We start from the raw sequence: 12422 nt of genomic DNA on the forward strand, positions 1-12422 counted from the left end.
AAATTAATAAATGGTATCGCGATCTTTGATTGTGTTGCTTTATTAATGTGACGATAAAATAGAATTGAAAATAACTGTTTTTTAACTTTTATATTCAAACTCTTGTTTGCTTCTAAATTTTGTTTGTAAACCATAATCGTTCGCTTAGATCATCATCATCATTGTCATCATCATCATCATCACTTTTCTATTTCGTTCCTTGAGGAACTTAACGCCTCTAAGTTTTCCACTTCCCACGGTACGTGTTGTAAATGGCGTGCTTGTCTTTCCCTACGGTACGTGTTGTAAATGGCGTGCTTGTCTTTCCCTACGGTACGTGTTGTAAATGGCGTGCTTGTCTTTCCCTACGGTACGTGTTGTAAATGGCGTGCTTGTCTTTCCCTACGGTACGTGTTGTAAATGGCGTGCTTGTCTTTCCCTACGGTACGTGTTGTAAATGGCGTGCTTGTCTTTCCCTACGGTACGTGTTGTAAATGGCGTGCTTGTCTTTCCCTACGGTACGTGTTGTAAATGGCGTGCTTGTCTTTCCCCACGGTACGTGTTGTAAATGGTGTGCTTGTCTTTCCCTAGCATTTTCTGACCTTACTTTGAGATTGCAATATATTCTTAGTGCCTAGATTGTTGTTTGTACTTCCTAGATTTAGCCAGGTCTACTGTTTGCTTTGCCTTTTTATATCTTCAATTTCTTGACATGTCTCGGCGCTAATAAAAGTTTTTTTTCTTGCTGTGTGCAGGGCACAATACTTCATGACATCAATCTATGAAATTTTCTTTGACCCCCCCCCCAAGTTTCCTTTGGTTGCCGGGAAGATTATCTGTTATTTAGCATTAACTGTGTCTGGTTCTCTGTGTGTGTTCTAGCGTTTCTCTAGGTCAAATCTGCTTCTCACGTTCCTATTTACTAACTTACATAAAGCTGTCGTATGTCTATGTTGACTGTTACTAACTTACATAAAGCTGTCGTATGTCTTATGTTGACAATAACAACTATCTCACGAGGCTGTGCACGTATAGCAATGTTTGTTTGAAGTAAGTCACGAGGTCATATGAGAGGTCCAACAATTTATGACATAACTAGCCTGTATTGGGAATAATTCAACGTTTAATCATGTATATGTTGACGAGGTGGTTGAAATATCTAACTACACATGGTATTACCTTATCAGACGAACGTTGTCAATGCTTTAAGTCCACAATATATGACTCAGGGCACTCTACTGCAATATGACGATCAGGATTACAGCAAAGTGTTATACATGAGAGAAGATGAAATAATTTCTACGTATCTACACTAAAACCAGAAGAACCACGAGGAGAGAACAAACCAGCAGTCCAAGAGCTATCCCAGCAAATGTCGAGTTGAGAACAGACTTGCGTTGGTTGGGATGTAATGCTAAAACATTTATAGCAGAGAATAATCAATCAGTGATAGATCACCAGCAACATATCGTAAGCTTTGGTGGGTACAGGATTTTAACAATAGATGACAATAGGCTTTGTTAGAGGATAAAGACTAGTGTCTGCACAAAGTAGTGTCACTGTGGTGTCCTTGTTGTATTAACATTGTGCACACATGGTATAGACATGATTGTTCGACATGATTATAAGCCATGATTGTCAGAAATGATTGTAAGCCATGATTATAAGCCATGATTGTAAGACATGATTGTAAGACTTGATTGTTCGACATGATTGTTCGACATGATTGTAAGACTTGATTGTCAGAAATGATTGTAAGCCATGATTGTCAGAAATGATTGTAAGACATGATTGTAAGACATGATTGTAAGACTTGATTGTTTGACATGATTGTTCGACATGATTGTAAGCCATGATTGTAAAACATGATTGTAAGACTTGATTGTTCGACATGATTGTAAGACTTCATTGTTCGACATGATTGTTCGACATGATTGTAAGCCATGATTGTAAGACATAATTGTAAGACATGATTGTAAGACTTGATTGTTCGACATGATTGTAAGCCGTAATTGTACGCCTTGATTGTAAGCCATAATTGTAAGACACGATTGCAAGACTTTATTGTACGCCATGATTGTAAGCCATGATTATAAGCCATGATTGTAAGACATGATTGTAAGACTTGATTGTTCGACATGATTGTAAGCCATAATTGTAAGCCATGATTGTAAGACGCGGTTGCAAGACATGATTGTAAGACTTGATTGTAAGACATGAATGTAAGACATGATTGTAAGACTTGATTGTTAGACATGATTGTAAGACTTGATTGTTCGACATGATTGTAAGACTTGATTGAAGACATGATTGTAAGCCATGATTGTACGCCATGATTGTAAGCCATGATTATAAGCCATGATTGTAAGACATGATTGTAAGACTTGATTGTTCGACATGATTGTAAGCCATAATTGTAAGCCATGATTGTAAGACTTGATTGTAAGACTTGATTGTTCGACATGATTGTAAGACTTGATTGTTCGACATGATTGTAAGCCATAATTGTACGCCATAATTTTAAGCCATAATTAGACAGTTTTGGGACATATCGTAATGTTAGACTGCAAAGAAAAAGCTTCAAAAAAGACCATTAAATATTGACGATACATCAGAAGATCTGTCGCTACATTAGGTTTGATTTCTGGTGCAAGACGATTGACATTGTACTGACACACGTAAGAGAAATATCTGTTTGTATAAATTGTCGATTCGTGTGTAGCATCTATTATAAAAAAAAAGTAAAACGGAATTAAATTGGAAAATGTAAGAGCATCTAATTTCTGTAATAACTTTAAAATGCCAAATATGTTATTGTACTTTGTGTCTATTAATTATTTGTTTGATTCCATAATAACAAGTACAGGTATAAAACTGTCATTTGTGTTTTTCATTTTGATGCATCACAACATAGACTAACATAAAAAACCAACATATATGTGGCAAGATTTGCTCGTTGATTTCTTCCAAAATCTTAAACTTGAAATGGAATTTATTTTACTGAAGGTGTGCATTCTATCTGTTTATAAACAAGAAACAAAGAACAACAAATAATTGATATTACCCTAGTCTGTTTATAAACAAGAAACAAAGAACAACAAATAATTGATATTACCCTAGCCTGTTTATAACTGAGAAACAAAGAATAACAAATAATTGATATTACCCTAGCCTGTTTATAACTGAGAAACAAAGAATAAGAAATAATTGATATTACCCTAGTCTGTTTATAACTGAGAAACAAAGAATAACAAATAATTGATATTACCCTAGCCTGTTTATAACTGGGAAACAAAGAACAACAAATAATTGATATTACCCTAGTCTGTTTATAACTGAGAAACAAAGAATAACAAATAATTGATATTACCCTAGCCTGTTTATAAATGAGAAACAAAGAACAACAAATAATTGATATTGCTCTAGATCTCGGCTGTTGACTACCTTTTAATCACGATCAGTTTTTTTGTTCTAATCGCCGTCACTCGACAAACTATTGTGTAGGATAAGTTTTTAAGGCGGCGCTGATCATGCCGAACGCGTACACCGTTCTGACGTTGTTTGTGTAGCTATGTAGTGCTGGCTTCAGACGTCTCGTAATCGATCGCTAATCGATCAAACAAATCACTTTGTGATTATGTATCTAAAGTATGATGAACGGATGGTAAGTGTAGGATGAAACCATTAACGGCCGCTGACAAAACAGCCCGTTAAATCGACCCCGTCTTAAAGCCTTGAACAGGCTCTCGACATTTAGACCTTGGACATTTAGACTTTGGACATTTAGACTTTGGACATTTAGACTTTGGACATTTAGACTTTGGACATTTAGACTTTGGACATTTAGACTTTGGACATTTAGACCTTGGACATTTAGACTTTGGACATTTAGACTTTGGACATTTAGACTTTGGACATTTAGACTTTGGACATTTAGACTTTGGACATTTAGACTTTGGACATTTAGACTTTTGACATACAGACTTTGGACATTTAGACCTTGGACATTTAGACTTTGGACATTTAGACTTTGGACATTTAGACTTTGGACATTTAGACTTTGGACATTTAGACTTTGGACATTTAGACTTTGGATATATAGACTTTGGACATTTAGACTTTTGACATACAGACTTTGGACATTTAAACTTTGGACATTTAGACTTTGGACATTTAGACTATGGGCATTTAGACTTTGGACATTTAGACTTTGGACATTTAGACTTTGGACATTTAGACTTTGGATATATAGACTTTGGACATTTAGACTTTTGACATACAGATTTTGGACATTTAAACTTTGGACATTTAGACTTTGGACATTTAGACTATGGGCATTTAGACTTTGGACATTTAGACTTTGGACATTTAGACTTTGGACATTTAGACTTTGGACATATAGACTTTGGACATTTAAACTTTGGACATTTAGACTTTGGACATTTAAACTTTGGACATATAGACTTTGGACATTTAAACTTTGGACATTTAGACTTTGGACATTTAGACTTTGGACATTTAGACTTTGGACATTTAGACTTTGGACATTTAGACTTTGGACATTTAGACCTTGGACATTTAGACTTTGGACATTTAGACTTTGGACATTTAGACTTTGGACATTTAGACTTTGGACATTTAGACTTTGGACATTTAGACTTTGGACATTTAGACTTTTGACATACAGACTTTGGACATTTAGACCTTGGACATTTAGACTTTGGACATTTAGACTTTGGACATTTAGACTTTGGACATTTAGACTTTGGACATTTAGACTTTGGACATTTAGACTTTGGATATATAGACTTTGGACATTTAGACTTTTGACATACAGACTTTGGACATTTAAACTTTGGACATTTAGACTTTGGACATTTAGACTATGGGCATTTAGACTTTGGACATTTAGACTTTGGACATTTAGACTTTGGACATTTAGACTTTGGATATATAGACTTTGGACATTTAGACTTTTGACATACAGATTTTGGACATTTAAACTTTGGACATTTAGACTTTGGACATTTAGACTATGGGCATTTAGACTTTGGACATTTAGACTTTGGACATTTAGACTTTGGACATTTAGACTTTGGACATATAGACTTTGGACATTTAAACTTTGGACATTTAGACTTTGGACATTTAAACTTTGGACATATAGACTTTGGACATTTAAACTTTGGACATTTAGACTTTGGACATTTAGACTTTGGACATTTAGACTTTGGACATTTAGACCTTGGACATTTAGACTTTGGACATTTAGACTTTGGGCATTTAGACTTTGGACATTTAGACTTTGGACATTTAGACTTTGCACATTTAGACTTTGGACATATAGACTTTGGACATTTAGACTTTGGACATTTAGACTTTGGACATTTAGACTATGGACATTTAGACTTTGGACATTTAGACTTTGGATATTTAGACTATGGACATTTAGACTTTGGACATTTAGACTTTGGACATTTAGACTATGGACATTTAGACTATGGACATTTAGACTTTGGGCATTTAGACTATGGACATTTAGACTTTGGACATATAGACTATGGACATTTAGACTTTGGACATTTAGACTTTGGACATTTAGACTTTGCACATTTAGACTTTGGACATATAGACTATGGACATTTAGACATTGGACCTTTTTAGACTATGGACATTTAGACTTTGGACATTTAGACTATGGACATTTAGACTTTGGACATTTAGACTATGGACATTTAGACTTTGGATATATAGACTTTGGACATTTAGACTTTGGACATTTAGACTATGGACATATAGACTTTGGACATTCAGACTTTGGACATTTAGACTTTGGACATTTAGACTTTGGACATTTAGACTTTGGACATTTAGACTTTGGACATTTAGACTATGGACATTTAGACTTTGGACATTTAGACTATGGACATTTAGACTTTGGATATATAGACTTTGGACATTTAGACTTTGGACATTTAGACTATGGACATATAGACTTTGGACATTTAGACTTTGGACATTTAGACTATGGACATTTAGACTTTGGACATTCAGACTTTGGACATTTAGACTATGGACATTTAGACTTTGGACATTTAGACTATGGACATTTAGACTTTGGATATATAGACTTTGGACATTTAGACTTTGGACATTTAGACTATGGACATATAGACTTTGGACATTCAGACTTTGGACATTTAGACTTTGGACATTTAGACTTTGGACATTTAGACTATGGACATTTAGACGTTGGACATTTAGACTATGGACATTTAGACTATGGACATTTAGACTATGGACATTTAGACGTTGGACATTTAGACTATGGACATTTAGACTCAGGACAAAATTAAGGTTGCCGCTAATATGTCGCAAACAAGAAAAACTACAAAAAACAAAAGGTCAAGCCAGCTCCCCTGGGCGATAGTGTTGATAAACCTACACCCCAAACCACTAAGAACCAGATACAATACATAGTGTCGACATTGTGAACCTTTCAATCAACCAGATACAATACACAGTGCACCAAGAACAGCAAATTACATGGCACAAGTATAAAGCTCGAGAAATTAGCTACAGAGGATTTTGTTTTTAATTCATCCCGATAATTGATGTTGAAAAAAGTTTGAATCGATTGCTAATATCAAGCCATAGTTTTGAGAAACGAATGCATTGTTTTGTAATTGGAACGGTATTATTAAAGTAGCACCATTACGAGATCATTACAGAATCAGTACGGTAGAAGTAATGCAGGTTATACTTTATATTGGTTATACTTTATTACTAACGCAGTTATTAGGTTGTTCTGTCGTAGTTATACCGTGGTGCTACTTTAGTTCTACAGGGGTTTAAGTGTAATGATACCATAGTGATTCCGCGATGCTACTTTTAGGCTACCGTAGCGCTACTGTAGGGCTACCGTAGCGCTACATTAATGCTAGCGTACTGATTCTGTGCTTCTATTTTATTACGAACGCAGTTATTTTGCGGTGCTATCGTTGTGCTACCGTGGTGCTACTGCAATGTTACCTTGGTACTTATTTAGTGCTACCGTACTGATTCTTTAGTTCTATTGTAGTTATTCCGTGGTGCTACTTTATTAGTAATTCAGTTATTCCGTGGTGCTATCGTTGTTTTTTGTTGTTGTCATTTTTTGCTCACTTTGCCGTGTCAGCTAAACGTGGGATCAATACATGAGCCATGATTTAAAAGCAGCCCATTTTAATCATCGCAATTTTTATTACAAGTATCAGTTTGATGTAAAAGAGTAATTAAACCTGTTTCATATTTTCTGAGTCTTCGAGATCGCACGGACGGGAGTAGAGGGACTCCAATGTAAGACGGCATTCCTTCGTGTAGCTGCTCCACGACTTGTATGCAAGAAACAGCTCCTTAATAAAAAGCTCTCTCACAGGTTCGTGTTTGACTTTAAAATGTATGCTTCATTAACCAGTGGTTTAAACTGTATGCTTCATTAACCAGTGGTTTGTATGCCACATTAACCAGTATAGAGTTTCAAAGTCTGTCTTTTAAACTTGCAATTTAAAAGAAAATGAAAATCCATCTTTTAAATTATTTTTATGATGATAAATAATTGCTCATTTGTAACGTATGTGTCGTGAAGAGACATCAACTTAATTAATAAAATTGATTAATTGTTATGGGAACAAAAATATGAACGTGATTTTGTTCGTCTACAGTAGTTATGTGACACACGAGCAGACGTATTTTGGATAGAATGGAGGTACTTGAGTGATGTGTTATTCCGATGAAATATTAGATTAAAATTTGATCTTAATTTGGGCGGAAATTCAAGTGAACAATACATTTAGTGGAAAGTACATATAATTATTAATCTAATATATAAAGCTCAATTCTGTATGTAACATGTTTGTAAAGTGTAATAAGTTTGTCGTGGATACTTCAATGGATTTAAGTGTTAGATTATTATAGTGCTCATGGTCTAAGTTTATGAGTTAAAAATTGATATTGAAAGTTTTTAAAAACAATTTTCATTTTATATACTTAGAATAATAATTTTCAATTATGAACATTACATAAAATTTTTAAAAAGTGTATCAACGTTTATAAAATTTCTAAAATTGTGTCTGAAATGTATTGACTGCACAGTTACTTCCCTTTAAAAAACCATTAAATCGGGGGAAGAAAGAATTTACTTTTTATTACTTTGTTTTGGTGTTGAGGAAAAAAATATTTACATAATTAGCGTAGATTGATTAAGTGCAATGTCGTTGGTATTATTAATACTGCCTTTTATTTATTCTATACACTGAAGATACTGTTCACTAATTATTTTTTAAAATCAATAACATTTAATAAGCCAGGTCCTGCAAATCCTATATGTTTATTTCTTTCCATTTGCGGATAAGCTTTGAGTATTATAATTTTGTTCACTAAATTGAAACAGGCACGTCCGCCGCCGCCCCTGCATGGTTCGATTTGGCGTCTGGGCTATCATGTGAGCGCTATGCTGCATAATTTTGTTTTAAACAGTGCGATAGACTATGGATATGAAAGGTTACTATAGTCTTTAAGTGAATCAAATCCGGGCGTCCTCCGGCACCCCGACAGAGTGCTATTTGGCGCCCCGGGCCTTCCCGTGTACGCTATGGTACCTACGTTCGCGTGAGTTCAAAAGACTATGAATGAGTTGGAAACTATAGTCGTTTACTAAGTTGAATGAGGCGGTTACGCCGCACGTCGTCATGGTGCGATTTGGCGCCCCAGGCTAGACTGTGGACCCTTTGAGTTTATCTTTGCGTTTGTGTTTTCTTTGTGTTTGAGTTTGGGTTTGCGTTTGTGGTTGTGTTCGCGTTTGGATTTGGGTTTAGGTTTGTTTTCGTTTGCTTTTTTTCTTTGCATTTGTGTTTTCGTTTGCTTTTTTTCCTTTCCGTTTGTGTTTTCTTTGTGTTTGTGATTGTGTTTGTGTTTCCGTTTGTTTTTGTGTTTCATTTGTGTTTGTATTTGCATTTGTGTTATGTTTGCGTTTTTTTTGTGTTTTGGTTTTGGTTTTGTTTGGTTGTGGTTGTGTTTGTGTTTGCGTTTGGATTTGTTTTCGTTTGCTTTTTTGTTTGCATTAGTGTTTGTGTTTTCTTTGTGTTTGTGGTTGGGTTTGTCTTTGCGTTTGTTTTTGTGTTTTCGTTTGTTTTTGTTTTGCTTTAGTGGTATATTTGCGTTTTTTGTGTGTTTTGGTTGGTTGTGGTTAGTGTAATAGATTGAGTTAATTGTGAGGTCAAGGGAACTCACTCTCTGTATTAGTATTATATTTATATTGTTATCTTGAGTGATGTCCCTTACATGTTATCTATAAATAGTTCTCTCTCGCTACTTCCTTCCTCTCTCTCTTCGCATCATGGCGTCTGTACATAATAAAGACTGTTAACAAGCTATGTGGCTCCTCGTCAGTGATTACAATCTATCACATTTTGGCGACGAAGGATAAACATCTACTAGAAAGAGCACCTACTTACGCAAAAAAGAGGTTTGCTAGAGCTTATTAGCTAATTATTTCTAGAATTATGGCGCTGTATGGCCAAATAAAAGAATTTGATGCGAATGATGAAATCATTCAAGATTACCTAGAGAGGTTAAGCTTTTACCTAGAAGCTAACGACGTGACGATAGAAGCCAAAATGAGAGCTGTTTTGTTAACAGTCATAGGGCCTCAACAATTTAGGCTATTAAAGGACTTATGCTCACCAGCTAGTCTAACTACCAAGAGCTTTAACGAGCTGAGCAAATTGCTAACAGACCACCATGCGCCTACCCCATCAAAGATTCTATGTCGAGCTAGATTTGACAGTAGGACTCGTCAACCAAACGAGTCAATATCAGAATATGTTGCTGCTTTACGTCATTTAAGTAGATTTTGTGAATTCGGAGACACGCTGTCTGACAGATTATGTGAAAAGTTTGTGACAGGTGTAAACAGCCCTGATATTCAAAGAAAGTTGCTGCTCGAGTCAGATCTAAAATTGGAAAAAGCAATACAACTCGCAACTTCAATCCAGCAGTCATCAGATGCGGCGAGATCTTTAGCGTCTTCAGGGATCCATGCAGTAAACAGCAGGTTAGTTCATAAACATCAACCCCATCAGAGCATTCCAACTTATGCTAAACAGCCTGCTCGTTCAAATCCTAGATCTAAATCTAGTAATAATTATCAAAAATGTCATCGATGCAAAGGTCCCCATGCATCTCATCGGTGCAAGTTCAAGTTAGCAACTTGTTATAAGTGCGGTAAGCAAGGTCACATTGCCAAGGCCTGCTTTGCAAAGTCTTCGTCTGTTGCTAAATCTAGCCAGTCAAGACAGTACCGCAACCAAAAGCAGCACTATGTTAACTCTCACCAAGACTACCTAACCCAACCAATGAACCACTCTACCTGTGAAAATGCTCAAATTGATTTGCAGCCGGATTTCAACCTGTTCTCTGTTAAATCAATAAGTCATGCTCCCATCAATGTACAAGTTAATATCAACGGTAAGAGCATCAGCTTCCAACTTGACACTGGAGCATCTCTAACAGTCATAACAAAGAAAGATTTTGACGCTGTCACAGGAGAATCAGTGCCTCTACAGCCATGTCACAAGTGTCTAACAACATACACTGGTGACAATGTTCCGGTAATAGGAGAGTGTATGGTTCATGTAAGTTATAATGGTCAAAGTGTTAAACTTCCTCTTCTTGTGGTTGAAGGAAATGGACCGCCATTACTAGGTAGGAACTGGTTAAGTGATCTTAAGTTAAATTGGGAGAGTATTTGTTCATTGAAGAATGTAAAAGAATCTAGTCTTACTTCACTAGATAAAGTTAAATCTGAAAATAAATGTGTTTTTGGTAATTCAGGTTTACTAAATGATAGAACAGTGAAGTTAAGCATTAAAGATACAAATCCAAGATACTGCAAAGCTAGAGTTCCACCTTATGCAATGAAGAATAAAATTGAAAATGAGCTAAGTAGATTGGAATCTAATGGCATCATAAAGAAGGTAGACTATTCCGATTGGGCGTCACCCATTGTGCCAGTGTTAAAGAAGGATGGTTCTATAAGAATTTGTGGAGATTATAAAACTACACTGAATAAGCAAATAGAGCTAAATAGGTACCCTATACCTAACATTGAGGAAATCTCTTTGAATTTGGCAGGAGGAGACAAATTCACTGAATTGGACTTTAGTCATGCTTACACTCAACTAGAACTGCATCCAGATTCAAAAGTCTATACGACAATAAACACACATAAAGGACTCTACCAATATGAAAGACTATGTTTTGGCATATCATCTAGCCCTGGAATTTTCCAAGCTGTCATGGACAGTATTTTTAAGGATATTCCAAATGTTTGTGTGTACTTTGACAATGTGTACATAACTGGTAAGAATGACACTGAACATCTTAAAACACTTGATAAAGTCTTGAAAATTGTTGGTGAAAAAGGTTTAAAGATAAACAAAGATAAATGTCAATTCATGCTGACAGAAATTAGTTTTCTTGGTTATATATTAAGCAAGCAAGGCATCAGACCTCAACCTGAGAAAACAAAAGCCATTAAGGAAGCACCCAAACCTGAAAATACTCAACAACTAAGAGCTTTTTTGGGCTTGATAAATTACTATGCAAAGTTCATAGGAAATCTGTCTGGTAAACTATCACCACTGTACAAGCTGCTACAGAAAAATGCAACTTGGCACTGGGGTAAACAACAAGAAGCTGCTTTTAATACAGCAAAAGAGGCTTTGTCTGCTGACACCTTACTAACTCACTATGACCCAGGGAAAAGACTTGTATTGACATGTGATGCTTCACCAGATGGTGTAGGAGCAGTCTTGTCCCACATGGATGAGAAGGGTGACAGACCCATTGCTTTTGCCAGTAGATCTTTGAACCAGGCTGAGAAAAATTATTCTCAGTTAGATAGGGAAGGCTTAGGCATCATTTTTGGTGTTAAGAAATTTCATAAGTTTCTGTTTGGTAGGAAGTTCACCATCTTTACAGATCATAAACCATTGCTAGGTTTATTTGGGGAAAACAAAACCCTACCTGAGCATGTCTCACCAAGAATTCAAAGATGGGCTATCACACTAACTGCATACAATTATGAATTGAAATACAAACCTGGATCTGAGAATAGTGCAGATAGTCTTAGTAGATTACCTTTAAAAAACCAAAGCCTGAGCTATGTACCAGAAGATGTATTTGTTCTCTTCACTATCATGGATAACTCCAATATAAATGTGAATGATATTAAAAGAGAAACACAAAAAGATGAATGCTTAATAAAAGTATATGAGTACTGTAAGAATGGTTGGCCTGAAGAGTCTGTGAATGATGACTTAAAGCCATATAAAATAAGAAATAAAAACCTTTGTGAAGATAATATAAAAGATGGAGAAGATGCAGTCCATTATCAGTCAGAA

At 35.6% G+C, this 12422-nt stretch overlaps 2 protein-coding genes across 2 annotated transcripts; both read left to right on the top strand.

Annotated features, from left to right (window-relative positions):
• Nucleotides 1-1896: 1896 nt before the first annotated feature.
• On the top strand, nt 1897-4659 carry LOC131937103 (uncharacterized). The gene is made up of 2 exons (XM_059294296.1): nt 1897-1915; nt 4292-4659. Exons 1-2 carry the CDS (start codon nt 1897-1899, stop codon nt 4657-4659), a joined length of 387 nt encoding a protein of 128 aa, XP_059150279.1.
• A 205-nt stretch (nt 4660-4864) lies between these two features.
• Nucleotides 4865-6335, top strand: LOC131937104 (putative PPE family protein PPE16). The gene is made up of 3 exons (XM_059294297.1): nt 4865-4868; nt 4997-5498; nt 5627-6335. The coding sequence occupies exons 1-3, from the start codon at nt 4865-4867 to the stop codon at nt 6333-6335; spliced, it is 1215 nt and encodes a 404-aa protein (XP_059150280.1).
• The last annotated feature ends 6087 nt before the right edge of the window (nt 6336-12422 follow it).

Source organism: Physella acuta, unplaced genomic scaffold, assembly GCF_028476545.2.
Source record: "Physella acuta isolate Inbredline_101_S28 unplaced genomic scaffold, ASM2847654v3 ptg000200l, whole genome shotgun sequence".
Taxonomy (NCBI): Eukaryota; Metazoa; Mollusca; class Gastropoda; family Physidae; genus Physella; species Physella acuta.

Coding starts and splice junctions, on each gene's coding strand:
- LOC131937104 (XM_059294297.1), top strand. Junction 5,499..5,626: donor TATGGACATTTAGACTTTGG/GCATTTAGACTA, acceptor ATGGACATTTAG/ACATTGGACCTTTTTAGACT.